Here is a 17,178-nt window from a genome sequence, read left to right on the forward strand (position 1 = left end):
GCCCCTATGTGGTTCCCTAGGCAGTGGTTTCGTACTATGGACTCTAGATTTAGGGATGTTGTGTGGGGAAAAAAGCAGCCGAGGATCAGACTTGAGATATTGCAGAGGTCCAAGGATGGAGGGGGACTGGTGCTTCCGAACCCTTGGATTTATTACTTAGCGGCTCAGGGCCAACAGATGAGGGGGTGGAGGGATGTGTTTGGGGCTGGTTCAATACAAAGGGTCTTGGTCCAGGTGATGGGGAGGGATCCCTTGGTTCAGGGGTTGGAGGCAGGAAGTTTTAGGAAGATGGGTTTGATGTATCCTACTTTAGTGCTGATACATATATTCTGGGAGGCAATTAAAAAGATTAGGGGTTTGGAGCACTTGACAAATTTTTCCCCGATATGGCAAAACGAGACTCTACAGGAATTTGTTAAAATGGGAGAATTTAAAACTTGGATGAGATACAGTACATGGACTTGTGCCCTTTGGAAAGTTACAGGAAGATTATGGGCTACCGGAGGTCTGCAGATTTCAATATGGGCAGTTTAGGCATGCTTATGTTATGCAGAGTAGGACGATGAATATGGAGATTCACAAGGATATATTGATTGATTATGTCTGCGCAGAGGGGGGAACAAAAGGGGTAGTGTCGGGTATTTATAAGGATCTAGTGCATACTTTTTAAAATAATTATCCTATTAGAGCACAGAGTTGGGTAGGATAGAGGAAGATAAATGGGAAGTGATTATGGAATATAAACCCCGATGAGTGAACCAGGCAGACTCTCGCAGATATATGTACTCCATAGAGTATATAGGACCCCTGAACGGCTGTATAGAGCGGGTCTGAGAGAGACTTCTGAGTGTCCTCGGTGCCGAATGGAGGGGGCTGGAATTCTCCATATGTTATGGCAGTGTCCAAATCTGAACCCATATTGGACAGCGGTGCTTAATGCCGTAGGAGGAGCGTATGGTTGTAGGATTGAGAGGGATCCTGTGGTGTGTATACTGGGATATGTGGAGGAGGTCCAGGTACATAATAAATATAAGGTGGCAATAGCTAGATTATTATATATTGCGCGGAAACTGATCGCCAGGCACTGGATAAATGAAGATCCGCCAACGTTGAGGGAATTTTTCAGACAGTCTGACTCTATTGTGAATATGAAAAAAAGCATTTATGTTAAGAGAAAAGGAATAAGAACATTTCAGACACTATGGACACCTTGGGTGGAGAGAAGGTTACACCATGCATCATTTGCTGTTCTTGTATGTAATGGGGGGAGGGAATTTCTGAAAATAATGACCATTATTAATGTTTCTTTCTATTGTGATTTTTTATTGTTTTGTACCTTGAATTTGGATCTGATTTAAAAAAACAAACAAATAAAGTCTGATGAAATGCCATAATGGCGCCCTATGTAACCTACACGGCGCCCTATGTAACCTACACGGAGACCTATGTAACCTACACGGAGACCTATGTAACCTACACAGAGAAACCTATGTATCCTACACAGAGACCTATGTAACCTACACCACGCCCTATGTAACCTAAACCACGCCCTGTGTAACCTATACCACGCCCTGTGTAACCTACATGGAGCCCTATGTAACCTACACGGAGCCCTATGTAACCTACATGGAGACCTAGGTAACATACACCACGCCCTATGTAACCTACACCGCACCCTATGTAACCTATACGGAGCCCTATGTAACCTATACTGCGCCCTATGTAATCTACACTGTGCCCTATGTAACCTACATGGAGCCCTATATAACCTAAACCGTGCCCTATGTAACCTATACGGCGCCTTATGTAACCTACACGGAGCCCTATGTAACCTACACCGCGCCCTATGTAACCTACACCTCGCCCTATGTAACCTACACCACGCCCTATGTAACCTAAACCACGCCCTGTGTAACCTATACCACGCCCTGTGTAACCTACATGGAGCCCTATGTAACCTACACGGAGCCCTATGTAACCTACATGGAGACCTAGGTAACATACACCACGCCCTATGTAACCTACACCGCACCCTATGTAACCTATACGGAGCCCTATGTAACCTAAACCGTGCCCTATGTAACCTATACGGCGCCTTATGTAACCTACACGGAGCCCTATGTAACCTACACCGCGCCCTATGTAACCTACACCGCGCCCTATGTAACCTACACTGCGCCCTATGTAACCTATACTGCGCCCTATGTAATCTACACTGCGCCCTATGTAACCTACATGGAGCCCTATATAACCTAAACCGTGCCCTATGTAACCTATACGGCGCCTTATGTAACCTACACGGAGCCCTATGTAACCTACACCGCGCCCTATGTAACCTACACCTCGCCCTATGTAACCTACACTGCGCCCTATGTAATCTACACTGCGCCCTATGTAATCTACACTGCGCCCTATGTAATCTACACTGCGCCCTATGTAATCTACACTGCGCCCTATGTAACCTACACCGAGCCCTATGTAACCTACACCGCTCCCTATGTAACCTAAACCGTGCCCTATGTAACTTATACGGCGCCTTATGTAACCTACATGGAGCCCTATGTAATCTACACCGCGCACTATGCAACCTACACCGCGCCCTATGTAACCTACATGGAGCCCTATGTAACCTACACTGCGCCCTATGTGACCTACACCGCACCCTATGGCACCTACATGGAGCCCTATGTAACCTAAACCACGCCCTGTGCAACCTACACCGCGCCCTATGGAACCTACATGGAGCCCTATATAACCTAAACCGCGCCCTATGTGACCTACACGGAGACCTAAGTAACCTACACGGAGCCATATAAAACTTACACCGCACCCTATGTAACCTACACGGAGACCTATGTAACCTACACTGCGCCCTATGTAACCTACACGGAGCCATATATAACTTACACCGCACCCTATGTAACCTACACGGAGACCTATGTGACCTACACGAAGACCTATGTAACCTACACGGAGCCATATATAACTTACACCGCACCCTATGTAACCTACACGGAGACCTATGTGACCTACACGAAGACCTATGTAACCTACACTGCGCCCTATGTAACCTACACGGAGCCATATATAACTTACACCGCACCCTATGTAACCTACACGGAGACCTATGTGACCTACACGGAGACCTATGTAACCTACACTGCGCCCTATGTAACCTACACGGAGCCATATATAACTTACACCGCACCCTATGTAACCTACACGGAGACCTATGTAACCTACACTGCGCCCTATGTAACCTACACGGAGCCATATATAACTTACACCGCACCCTATGTAACCTACACGGAGACCTATGTGACCTACACGAAGACCTATGTAACCTACACTGCGCCCTATGTAACCTACACGGAGCCATATATAACTTACACGGCGTTCTCTTCTGCCGGAGACCACGTGGCCACGTCTGTGCATCGTTATCATGTTACAATGTGTTTTCTCTATTTACCCCAGAATTCTGTGGCTTTCCTTTTAGTAGATCAGATCACAACCTGATCCAGAAATCTTCAACCTTCTGCCAAAATATACTAGGAAGGACTGCGATCAGACTACAAAGGGATTGTTTGTAGTCTGTTACCATGGACACAAATCAGTCAGCACAGGAGCTGAATACACAAAACGATAGGAGATTTCTAATGGAACTACTGGCAAAGATGCTTCATTTTGCAGTAAACATGTAACATCACGGTGGACACAGAACGTGTCGTGGATACCTCGGCGCCTTCTACATCTATAAAAGCATTCTCCAGCAAACGTGATAGATTCAGACTAATTATACGCGGCGTCTCAGCCACAGAGCGGCTCAGGAGTAGCACGAGGTGGGCTATGTAATGGATAATTCTGCTCGCTACAGAAAATGGATTACACACCGGGGACCAGGAACACAGGAAAACATGAAAGACCCAGAAGAAAGAGAAGCTGGATGTCTGATTCCCCCGGAGAGCGCCGCGCACAGCCAGATTGGAAATAGTCGCCGGCTTTTAACATTATGGAGCAGATGCTATTTGTTTTCACAGGAGAGAAAAATTCTGTTCCTATAGATTGTACTAGTGTACCAAGGAGGACACGACAGAGAAAGAATAGAGCAAAACGGTGGAAAAATAGAAGAAAAAAAATAGAGGTTTAGTTCAGGATGAAATAAACTGACCAATGGAGGGACGGAAAGGCAAATGGATATTACATAGAAGAATGAGGAGAATAGATGTAGATATGAGATGGATCAATACACCGATGGATATGAAGGAAATAGATGTGAGATAAGTAAACGCTCAGATGTCATTGTAGACAGATATGTAGATAGATACATAGGGTGACATGTATTATGGCTTTTACAACAGTTTTGTGGTGCACATTTTGTCATTTGCCAGTTTTCCAAAAACATGTGAGCAATTTTACACCAGTCCAGTCACTATTTCATATTTTTGGTACAAATAACAGCAATTCAGCCACAAAGATACAATAGAAAATAGAGACAGAGAAATAAATACAATAGATAGATAGATGATAGATAGAAAATAGAGACAGAGAAATAAATACAATAGATAGCTAGCTGATAGCTAGATAATAGATAGATAATAGAAAGATAATAGATGATAGATATACTGTAATAGGTAGATGATAGATAATAGGTAGATAAGAGATAGATGATAGAGAATAGATAGATGATAGATAGATGAAAGATAGATAGATATTAGAAAGATAGATAATAGATGATAGATATACCGTAATAGATAGATAATAGGTAGATGATAGATAAATAGATAGATAGATAATGTGAGACAGTGACCGGTGTTGTGGTGAATGGCCGGTATGTGTCGCAGAGGAGGAGGTTCTCTGCGCTGTAAGCCTGAAAAGTTGGTCTGGGACCTGTAGTTATATGAGCCTTGTGTGCCTTATAAGGGGTTGGGCTTACATGGTTAGCCAGAGAGCTGGGCGGGTCTGGCTAGCCACACACAGTGGTGGGTCTCATACATTATAATGAGACTGTAGTGTGATCACATGGTCTCTGTGTTGGAAGGTCCTGCAATAGGTCTGGATTCCTGAATAGCACATGTTTGAGGCCATGTACCCAGGGCCGGCGTCAGCACCCGACGTACCCGGGCAAGTGCCGGGGCCCTGGTGAGACAGGGGGGCCCATTCAGGGATGGCATTAGGGGCAGGCAGCTGCCTAGGGCCCCCGCTGGGCTGTGCTATATACTACATGGGCCATGTTATATACTATGTGGCTGTGCTATATACTATATGGGCTGTTATATGCTACGTGGGCTGTGCTATATACTACATGGCTGTTCTATATACTACGTGGGTCGTGTTATATACTACGTGGGCTGTTATATGCTACATGGGCTGTGCTATATACTTCATGGCTGTTCTATATACTACGTGGGCCGTGTTATATACTACGTGGGCTGTTATATAATATGTGGCTTTGCTATATACTATATGAGCTGTTATATGCTACGTGGGCTGTGCTATATACTACGTGTCTGTGTTATATACTACATGGCTGTGTTATATGCTACGTGGGCTGTTATATACTACATGGCTGTGTTTATATACTATGTGGGCTGTGTTATATACTACATGGCTGCGTTATATGCGATCATGAATCGTGGTATGTGTTAAAGGGGGGGGCCCACTGAGACTCTTTGGCCCTCAAAAACCTGGAGCTAGCCCTGCCACTGCATTGGGGAGCTACCGACCTTCTGAGGGTCTGGAACTGTCGGGTTTGACCCGTTGAACAAGTCATCGTCTGGGACAGTGATCCCAGTAAGGCAGCTTCCCCCCTGCAAGCCAGGACAAGGAGTCAGCATGTAGAGCGGAGTTCTGGAGTGACCTCAGACAAGGGGGTTGTAAGAAGGCAGAGAGTATCTGCTAATGGAACAGACTGGTGTCTTATTATGTTCGTGGATGTAATGAAATGGACTGTACTCTATCTGGTTTATGCTGTGTTTAAATAAATAGGATGGTCTGTTTAAGTGAGAAACCGCTCCTGTGTGCCTTAAGGCAGTGTTCCCCAACTCCAGTCCTCAAGGCCCACCAACAGATCATGTTTTCAGGATTTCCTTTGTATTGCACAGGTGATGCAATTATCACCTGGGTCAAGACTAAGGAAATCCTGAAAACATGACCTGTTGGTGGGCCTTGAGGACTGGAGTTGGGGACCCCTGCCTTAAGGTACCTTCACACTGAACAACTTAACAATGATAACGATAGCGATCCGTGACGTTGCAGCATCCTGGATAGCGATATCGTTGTGTTTGACACGCAGCAGCGATCTGGATCCTGCTGTGATATCGCTGGTCGGAGCTAGAAGTCCAGAACTTTATTTGGTCATCAGATCGGCGTGTATCGTTGTGTTTGACAGCAAAAGCAACGATGCCAGCAATGTTTTACAATGGTAACCAGGGTAAATATCGGGCTACTAAGCGCAGGGCCGTGCTTAGTAACCCGATATTTACCCTGGTTACCATTATAAAAGTAAAAAAAAAAACAGTACTCACCTTCTGATGTCTGTCACGTCCCTCGGCGTCCGCGCTGCTGCTCAGAGCTTCCTGCACTGAATGTGTCAGTGCCGGCCGTAAAGCAAAGCACAGCGGTGACGTCACCGCTCTGCTTTAGGGCCGGCGCTTACACAGTGCAGGGAAGCGGACGCCGGGGGACGCGACAGACACCGGAATGTAAGTATGTAGTGTTTGTTCTTTTTTACATTTACACTGGTAACCAGGGTAAACATCGGGTTACTAAGCGTGGCCCTGCGCTTAGTAACCCGATGTTTACCCTGGTTACCCGGGGACTTCGGCATCGTTGGTTGCTGGAGAGCGGTCTGTGTGACAGCTCTCCAGCGACCACACAACGACGAAACAGTGACGCTGCAGCGATCGGCATCGTTGTCTATATCGCTGTGGCGTCGCTTAATGTGACGGTACCTTTAATCCCAATGCCAAGCGAGGGTCCCCCAACACATACAGTGAGCGCTATCTTACAATAGACAGATAACACATAGATAATAGTTAGATAAGATAGAAAAAAGATAGATAATAGCTGGATGATAGATAATATATAGATAGATAATAGAAATAGATAGATAATAGATTGACTCTGACCTTCAGCTTGTGTTCATGCTCCTTATTAACCCGTGCAAGAAGCTGCACCTTCCTTCTGTTAAGGGCATCAATAAGAGCGTCACACTGTGCGACCAGGCAGGCCTCAAACTCCACACTGTTCTCCTGCAAAATATGACACACGGTGCTGAGGGGATGACGGACTGTAGGGAGCATCAACATCTATCTTCATGCCACAATCATGTACAGAATCCTGACATACAGCGAGGAGATGTTTTTCAATTCTTTCCCCTGTACAGCAATGGTTTCCAACTTGTAGCTTTCCAGCTGTTGAAAGATGACTCCTAAGGTTTCTTTCACACTTCCGTCTTGAGACGGCCGTCATAATTTGTCGGCGCGACGTATCAACGGACGTTGTAAAAAGAGTGGCAAACGGATGTAAGAGAGAGAGAGAGAGAGCGAGACTGACTTGAAAAATCGTTCCGGGCATGCTCAGAATGAAAAAACGGGATACGTCACTGGATTCCTGTGTTTGACGGTCAGCAACGGATCCTGCGTCCATAGGCTTCCATTATAGCTGACGACGGACAGCGCTGAGCGATTTTCCGACAAGCAGAACAAACGTTCCTCTGAACGTTTTCTCTTCACGACGGACCACTATTTTGCGACGGATCAAGTGCACGACGGATGAAACGGATGGCCATCTGTCACAATACGTCACTAAGGCTGCTTTCACACTAGCGTCGGGACGGGCCCGTCGCGCTGCTTTGGCCCGACGTACCGACGCATACTGTGCAAAAAATGCCCGACGTGGGCAGCGGAAGCAGTCTTAGGACGCTTCCGCTGCCCCATTGTGAGGTCCAGGGAGGAGGGGGCGGAGTTTCGGTTGCGCATGCGCGGTCGAAAATGGCGGTCTCGACGCACAAAAAAACTTTACATGCAACTTCTTTTGTGGCGGCGGTCCGCCAAAACACGACGCAACATCCTGTTTTTTTCATAACTCGACGGATTTCTAAGGGCGGAAAAAGACGGAAGTGTGAAAGAGGCCTTACTGGAAGCTATAGTTCACCAACAATTGGAAAGTCAGAAGACCGCAGCTATAAAAGAAAATGTTACTATGGAGCATACAATGATAGCAAAGGCAACAAGACTTATAGTAGTTATATTCTTGTACATAGGGGCAGCATTGGGCCACTCTGTGGATTTCGCTGCGGATCCGCAGCGTTTCCGCAGCGGTTTCCCATGCGTTTACAGTACCATGTAAACCTATGGTAAACGCAATCCGCACATGCTGCGGAAAAAAACGCGCGGAAACGCAGCGGTTTATTTTCCGCAGCATATCAATTCTTTGTGCGGAATCCGCAGCGGTTTTGCACCTGCTCCATAATAGAAAACCGCAGGTGTAAAACCGCAGTGGAATCCGCAGAAAAACCGTGGTAAATCCGCAATAAATCCACAGGAAAAACACGCACTTTTTGCCCTGCGGATTTATTAAATCCGCTGCAGAAAAATCCGCAGTGGACCTTTCTACGTGTGCACATACCCTTATAGTAGTTATATTCTTGTACATAGGAGCAGTATTATAGTAGTTATATTCTTGTACATAGGAGCAGTATTACAGTAGTTATATTCTTGTACATAGGAGCAGTATTATAGTAGTTATATTCTTGTACATAGGAGCAGTATTATAGTAGTTATATTCTTGTACATAGGAGCAGTATTATAGTAGTTATATTCTTGTACATGGGGGGCAGTATTATAGTAGCTATATTCTTGTACATAGGGGGCAGTATTATAGTAGTTATATTCCTGTACATAGGGGCAGTATTATAGTAGTTATAATCTTGTACACACGGGGCAGTATTATAGTAGTTATATTCTTGTACATAGGGGGCAGTATTATAGTAGTTATATTCTTGTACATAGGGGCAGTATTATAGTAGTTATATTCTCATACATATGAGCTGTGTTATAGTAGTTATATTCTTGTACATAGGGGGCAGTATTATAGTAGTTATATTCTTGTACACAAGGAGCAGTATTATAGTAGTTATATTCTTGTACATAGGAGCAGTATAATAGTAGTTATATTCTTGTATATGGGGCAGTATTATAGTAGATATATTCTTGTACATAGGGGCAGTATAATAGTAGTTATATTCTTGTACATAGGGGCAGTATTATAGTAGTTATATTCTTGTACATAGGGAGCAGTATTATAGTAGTTATATTCTTGTACATAGGGGCAGTATTATAGTAGTTATATTCTTGTATATAGGGGCAGTATTATAGTAGATATAGTCTTGTACATAGGGGCAGTATTATAGTAGTTATATACTTGTACATAGGGGGCAGTATTATAGTAGTTATATTCTTGTACATAGGGGCAGTATTATAGTAGTTATATTCTTGTACATAGGGGGCAGTATTATAGTAGTTATATTCTTGTACATAGGGGGCAGTATTATAGTAGTTATATTCTTGTACATAGGGGGCAGTATTATAGTAGTTATATTCTTGTACATAGGGGCAGTATTATAGTAGTTATATTCTTGTACATAGGGGCAGTATTATAGTAGTTACATTCTTGTACATAGGTGCATTATTATAGTAGTTATAATCTTGTACATAGGGGCAGTATTATAGTAGTTATATTCTTGCACATAGGGGGCAGTATTATAGTAGTTATATTCTTGTACATAGGAGCAGTATTGTAGTAGTTATATTCTTGTACATAGGAGCAGTATTATAGTAGTTATATTCTTGTACATAGGGGGCAGTATTATAGTAGTTACATTCTTGTACATAGGTGCATTATTATAGTAGTTATAATCTTGTACATAGGGGCAGTATTATAGTATATTCTTGTACATAGGGGGCAGTATTATAGTAGTTATATTCTTGTACATAGGAGCAGTATTATAGTAGTTATATTCTTGTACATAGGGGGCAGTATTACAGTAGTTATATTCTTGTACATAGGGAGCAGTATTATAGTAGTTATATTCTTGTACATAGGGGCAGTATTATAGTAATTATATCCTTGTACATAGGGCATAGGGGTAGTATTATAGTAGTTATATTCTTGTACATAGGGGCAGTATTATAGTAGTTATATTCTTGTACATAGGGGGCAGTATTATAGTAGTTATATTCTTGTACATAGGGGTAGTATTATAGTAGTTATATTCTTGTACATAGGAGCAGTATTATAGTAGTTATATTCTTGTACATAGGAGCAGTATTATAGTAGTTATATTCTTGTACATAGGAGCAGTATTATAGTAGTTATATTCGTGTACATACAGGCAATATTACAGTAGTTATATTCTTGTACATAGGAGCAGTATTATAGTAGTTATATTCTTGTACATAGGGGCAGTATTATAGTAGTTATATTCTTGTACATAGCAGTATTATAGTAGTTATATTCTTGTACATAGGAGCAGTATTATAGTAGTTATATTCTTGTACATAGGAGCAGTATTATAGTAGTTATATTCTTGTACATAGGGGGCAGTATTACAGTAGTTATATTCTTGTACATAGGGAGCAGTATTATAGTAGTTATATTCTTGTACATAGGGGCAGTATTATAGTAATTATATCCTTGTACATAGGGGTAGTATTATAGTAGTTATATTCTTGTACATAGGGGCAGTATTATAGTAGTTATATTCTTGTACATAGGGGGCAGTATTATAGTAGTTATATTCTTGTACATAGGGGTAGTATTATAGTAGTTATATTCTTGTACATAGGAGCAGTATTATAGTAGTTATATTCTTGTACATAGGAGCAGTATTATAGTAGTTATATTCGTGTACATACAGGCAATATTACAGTAGTTATATTCTTGTATATAGGGATAGTATTATAGTAGTTATATTCTTGTACATAGGAGCAGTATTATAGTAGTTATATTCTTGTACATAGGGGCAGTATTATAGTAGTTATATTCTTGTACATAGCAGTATTATAGTAGTTATATTCTTGTACATAGGAGCAGTATTATAGTAGTTATATTCTTGTACATAGGAGCAGTATTATAGTAGTTACATTTTTGTACATAGGAGCAGTACTATAGCAGTTATATTCTTGTATACAGGGTGCAGTATCATAGTAGTTATCCAGGACATAGTTATCACAATATTATAATAGGTCTGTCATATTGAATAAATAACATTACAAATATTGTATTAACCTTGTGATTTGATTCTTTGTCAGCTGACAACTGTACCTGGATTTGCTGGACCATGTTTCTGAGCTGAACCAGGAATTCTTTGGCTTCCTTTGCTCTGTCTGACAAACCATTCAGGGCTTGGGAAAGTTGACTCTGCAAAGACAAATTGGATACATTATCTATTTATATAATTACCTTAAAATGTCTGTCATCCACTTCCGTTTGGACGTCCTCGAATCCCACAATGCATCACGCCGCACATTAAGTACGCCGACAGCCATATTGGAATACCCAAGTGATGGGTATTGCAATATGGCACCCGCTAGTGGTACCAGACCCTTGCGCAGACCCCCCTCTGCTGGGACTCCCCCTGCCTCAAGAAGGCCGCCACTGCATATTCGTTGTGTGAGGCTCGGGGACAGGGGCTTCGTTGTGATGGCGGTGGGCTCCTTTCTGGGGCAGATCCGAGCACAGGACCGGGAGAAAGTTTTACTGAGCATAGAGCACAAGTGGCGACATCCCGACCCCTGTCACCGATAACATGGGGTACACTGCACTGACAGGGCAGCACTGATTTACCAGCAATAGATGCACATGGACACAATATCTCTACACATTGAGTCTGCGCGCACATCATCAGTATTAGCTCCCCGCAGTGTCCCCCTCCCCTTGATTGTTTGCACACACATATGTGAGGGCCACGGTAATGTCCATGAATAACTACAACCTTTTCTATGGGGCATCAGCCCAAGTGCCAGCAGTAATCCCATTAATCTGCATGGGAGATGACTATCCTAGGAATAGCCTGGGAGGGGGGTGCTGGGGATGGGGGAGTGGGGTGGCAGGACTGAGCAGTGGGTGCAGGACAGGGCAGAATGGGGACACATGATGGCAGGAGAGGGGTCAGCACAGGGCAGAGCACTGCTCTCTCAGGGAGAAGCCCCCATTACACAACAGCTGGTCGCTCTTAGGCTGCAGGACTAGAATTGTAAACTAACAGCCCCCACAAAGTACTGTATATTAGACTTAGACTGGGGCCACAGTAGCTGCCCCCCTACTAGCTGGCACTGTGCAGCCCACCTGCACTGCTTCCCCTTCTCCAGTGCTTATGGCAGAACAGGGGTATGGAGGAATAGGGCGTCACCACCCTCCCGATGCGATAGCATCGGGCCTCCATCTAGTCTATTTATATAAATGCCTCGTAATGTTTTCATTTCCTGTTCTGTCCAGATGTCACCGTGTCCCAGAATTCCAAGCGGAGGAAGTTCACCGACCGCCATATTGGGACACCCAAGTGATGGGTGTCTCAATATGGAAACTGCTGCTGGTACCAACCTATTGCGCGGTACCACCAGCGGAGCACCGTCGCCCACATACACACACACAGACACACACACAAACACTCTATATGCCGTACGCACCACACACACACACAAACACTCTATATGCCGTACGCAACACACACACACTAACTCACACACTCAAGCAGCCTCTTGCACAATACCACCAGCTGAACACTGTGCCGTATGCACCACACACACACACACTCACTCTTTCTCTCACACACACACACTCTCATACACACTCACACACACACTCCGCTGCCGGGATCAGCCGATCAGCGGTCTGATTTACTGAATTACGCACAGTGAATCATTCGACTGATCCCGGCGGCAGATGCACGACATGTCCACAGGCAGAGGAAGCCGGTCACATTAAAGGGGTTTTCCCATAAGCGAAAGTTAATTTTAAAAATCAACTGTGTCTGGCCGTGTTCGGAGCATATCACATCTCCTGGGCAGGGGAGGAAGCAAAAGACAATACTGACATTACAGCAGGGGATCACAGTGGATTCATTTTGAGAGGTAAAATATTTCACGGACTATTTTTTAAAAATATTTTACCTCACAAAATGTATCCTCTGCGATCTCCTGCTGTAATGTCGGTATTGTCTTTTGCTTCCTCCCCTGCCCAGGAGCTGTGGTATGTTCTGTACACAGTCAGACAGACAATTTTTAAAATGAAATTTTGTTCATGGGAAAACCCCTTTAAAAAGCAAATATCAAAGCTAACATGGCTCCTCATAAAAAGTATGCCAACGACAATGAAAGGAAAGCAGCAAAGGCACAACGTCGAAGACAACAATGGGCAAATGAAACTATTGAAGAACAACAGCATTGCTGGGACAAAAACAATGCATATAAGTGTAGGCGTCAAGCACATGAGTCCTCTGATGCAAAAGTCATTAGATTATCACAGGATGGCATTAGGCAACAACAGCGCCGCGTGACTGCCCCAATCGTGACATTACCACCCTCCCTATGTGATAGCATCGGGCCTCCATCTAGTAACTGTATATATGGCAGGAATCATTTGCAGTGCGCTCTGGATGAAGTACATACGGGCACTGATTGCTATATAAAGCACTGGTTCTTTTCTACTTAATTCTACAGTTGGGCCATCAAACTGGCATGTGGATGAGTCTACTTGGCAGTCAAGTTACAGAAATTACATACATAGCCTATTTTCCAGCAGTTTTTGTCCCTTTCCAAGATTATTTGGATTTTGGGATAAGTGATTCCCTGGGTAAGAGAACCGATAACACCCCCTCATTGCAATGGCAGGAGCAGAATCATGGCTTTTCTGAATGTGGAGGATGCTCTCTTATTGTAGAGATCCAGCTTACTAGCAATAATTCCTGGGTAAAAGTATGCAACTTAGCACTCCGTGAGAAGTGCTGGGGGTCCCACTGTTCTGCAGTGCCTCCTTAGATTACATGATGCAAGCACCACTCCAATTATCATCAATGGGAGCGCTCTAGATAGTCGTGTGCTCAGCATCATGAGATTAGCAGACGTTCCAGTGGTGGGGACCGCTGGGGATCTGCATATCGTGACTGCACTATTGAGGTCATGCAAGTGCTTGCTCCAGCTGGATATAGAAGTGAATCCTGACAGTGTGCATAATAATCACTGTCAGGATTCAGCAATCTGCAGTCACTCTGCTATTTTTTTTAGCCCCTTTCATTCTTCAATGTCAATTCCCAAAACTCCTGGTTGCAAGTGGCGATACAAGTCGTAAGTAATGAGCTCAAGATAAAAACCAATGTTACAAAACATTCCCGACAGATCTGTGATGAATTAACCTCCGTGCCCCCTTCTGAATTCGAGACTAATTAACGAAAGTGTTGGCCTGATGTATAACAGATTCAGTCCCCAGTGTGGAGGAACCAACACCACTTCGGATTCTCAGAATTTCTTTATCATGAAAGGAGGTTGTCCAGGCCTGGAAAAACATGGCTGTTTACTTCCAGAAACAGCGCCATCCCTGTCCTCAGGTCGTGTGTGGTATTACATTTCAGCACCATTCATTTCCATTACAGATGGACAGAAAGAGTCGCCGTTTCTCGAAAGAAGAAAACAAGAGTACATTTTTTGGACGGGGCGCAACATGACCTGCTGGATTTTGGCACTTTCAAAGTTCATGCTGTTCTATCGAGCAGTCGGAAGGGATGGGAGTTTTCGAAGTTCATGCTGTTCTATCGAGCAGTCGGAAGGGATGGGAGTTTTCTGGGTTTTGGCTTCCCTATACCACATGTCAAATTGAAGGGAATTTTGCTTTAAAATGATTTTAATTGGGCCCATCAGAAGAAATTCCCATCTGGAATAGCTGTTTAAACCCAAGGCGATGCAAGAGAAATCCTCCGAATTATGTCTCGCATCAAGAGAAGTCGTAATACTATAAAGACCTGCGCCGGACGGCATAAAAGCTTTCCGATCTACAGAGTGGTCGTGGACGCGCTTTCGTAAAATAAACCCCCGTGCATAATGTAATCATGGCCTGAGAATTGGTTCAGGTATTTCCGAGTAATTCATTTTTAATTAGAATGACGTCTTACACGGGCCTCCCTCCTGGACGTTCTCTCACCGTGTAATCCGTACACTGCATTATTACAATAAGTAGACGGCGATGGGCTCGGTGACAGGTCCTTGGTACTTGCTGGGCGAGTGTTTATACCAAGACTGGAGAGTTATCAAGTTCTCGTTTCAGGCGAAGGTTTATTAACGACTTTTGTCTGGGAAAACTCTTCTGCTACGAAACCAAATTCCAAAATTGACCTCAATCTTCTATGAATTATTCATTCCTGGGCAAGTTGGCACCTGGAATAATGTTACCATTTGCAGAAATTAGGATAAGAAATAAACTGTTTAATTCACATTATACCCCAGTCCAGCTCCCAGTCCGGTTCTCCAAGAAAGGTGGTCTTCATTGCTGCACCCAACATCCCAGGCACCGTTTGCACTTACTAGACCTGCAACGCCATGACATCTCGTGAGCCCTATTCACTAAGCCTCACGCAAAGCTAAAGACTTTTCGGAGACTTGTAAGTGCCAGATACGGGTGGAGAAGTGAAGAACGACAGCCATGGAGGACCAGATCGATTGCTGGACCAGAGCAGCGTGAATCGACTGGCTCATCTATAATTACAAGGATACTGGACTAACAAAACCTCATCATGGAAGTCACCAAGATGGTGGAACCTCTACCGACATAATCCAAAGTCGCAGCCAGGCTTCCCTTTACCTGGGGCACAATCAGTTGATGCCCATGCATGTTAGCAGCCACCAGCACCGATCGTATATATGTCCCACTAACCCCACTTTCTAGCCAAGCCCGTGCTGTTGGTGTGGACATCCGGGCCAAAAATCACTTAAGTTCTTCACTTTGTACCCCATTCATGAAAATTTTGACTCCAGGTTGTTGTCTCTGGAGAAGTCAATGACTGATGGCCCTAATGGAGAAGATCAGAATGAATATGGCAACTGATGCAGAAGAAAAAGAGTCTATACCAGGAAAGTGGTGAGAGATCCGGGACTATCCAAGATGTGACGGAGTAGAGGTCCGTATTCAGAAGACAAAGGGGGATTCTCACCCTATAAAGTGATTGTATACGGCTACGCCTTTTGGAGCCCCCCATGAATGGATTTACAAGGGAGATTTCTGCCTATGATGTGCGACGTTCGACAATACAACAAATCGATCAGCGCTTATTTAAAGCGGCTTTCACGCGCGTCGATGCACACGGCGGATCAGCTGATTAATAAAACGAGTCTCATCCTCAGTCAATTTGCATTTTGTTGAATGTACTGTACGACCAGGAGTATTGATGACCACGAGGATTTTTAGGAGGGTGCAAGAACAGTCCGAGTGTTCTCAATTATTGTCTGATCGCTTGTATGTTTACAAGGGCCATTGAACGGGAGCGAGAGTGCTGATGAACGCTCTCTATGACCATCACCGGCCCGTGTCAAGTGGATTTTAGAATAAAGGAGAAGCACTACTAATTTGGTTTTCTTTGCAGAGAGGGGTCTCTGGCCCACCGACCGATTTCACTCATATGAAGCCGTGCTGCAGCCCGGCTCCACAATAAAAATCAACATTTTTTTGTTCCCTTTTTCAGATATCTCGGCCTGTTTTTTCTTTTATATGGTACCTTCTTCTTTAAGAGGGATGGCTGTTAGGGGGTGGAAATGGAGATTTGTTATTAGGGTCCCTATAAAAGTAAAAAATTTTACGTTAACCCCATAGCTAACAGCCAAAACGAGATACAGGACAGAAGAGGGGCTAAGCTGCAGCCATCCTCCAAAAATGACCTTCAAGATGCCGGTGATTGGAATTAATATTGCATGGCCTCTCCAGTCGGACTGAATGTAATTAGTTATCTGCTGGAGGATCAGATGCCGGGGTGGAATTAGTGGAGCGGGGAAGAGCGGGGGTCCGCAGCTGCAACATAAATCCGAGCACTTAAAGATTAATGAAAAATGGCGCAACAAAGAAGGCGCCCGGCTCACTGCGACGGGAGGACGAGGGCGGCCTGTAACTGCGAGGAACCCAATCTACAAACCAATT

The 17,178-nt window shown here is 44.0% G+C and overlaps 1 protein-coding gene across 10 annotated transcripts in view; it reads right to left on the minus strand.

The window, feature by feature from the left end:
- Positions 1–17,178, minus strand: part of TRIM9 (tripartite motif containing 9) — a 132,284-nt gene that overhangs the window by 29,688 nt on the left and 85,418 nt on the right. For 5 of the 10 annotated variants that reach the window (XM_077267387.1, XM_077267381.1, XM_077267386.1 and 2 more), the window contains exons 2-3: positions 11,326–11,421; positions 7,128–7,250 (exon numbers count right to left, since the gene is read on the minus strand). In XM_077267387.1, coding sequence (XP_077123502.1) covers positions 7,128–7,250; positions 11,326–11,421 — 219 coding nt within the window. Of the gene's footprint in view, positions 1–7,127; positions 7,251–11,289; positions 11,422–17,178 lie in introns of all 10 variants that reach the window. The other 5 variants (XM_077267378.1, XM_077267384.1, XM_077267382.1 and 2 more) reach the window with 1 other exon arrangement.

This window comes from Ranitomeya variabilis, chromosome 1 (genome assembly GCF_051348905.1).
Source record: "Ranitomeya variabilis isolate aRanVar5 chromosome 1, aRanVar5.hap1, whole genome shotgun sequence".
NCBI classification, from domain to species: Eukaryota; Metazoa; Chordata; class Amphibia; order Anura; family Dendrobatidae; genus Ranitomeya; species Ranitomeya variabilis.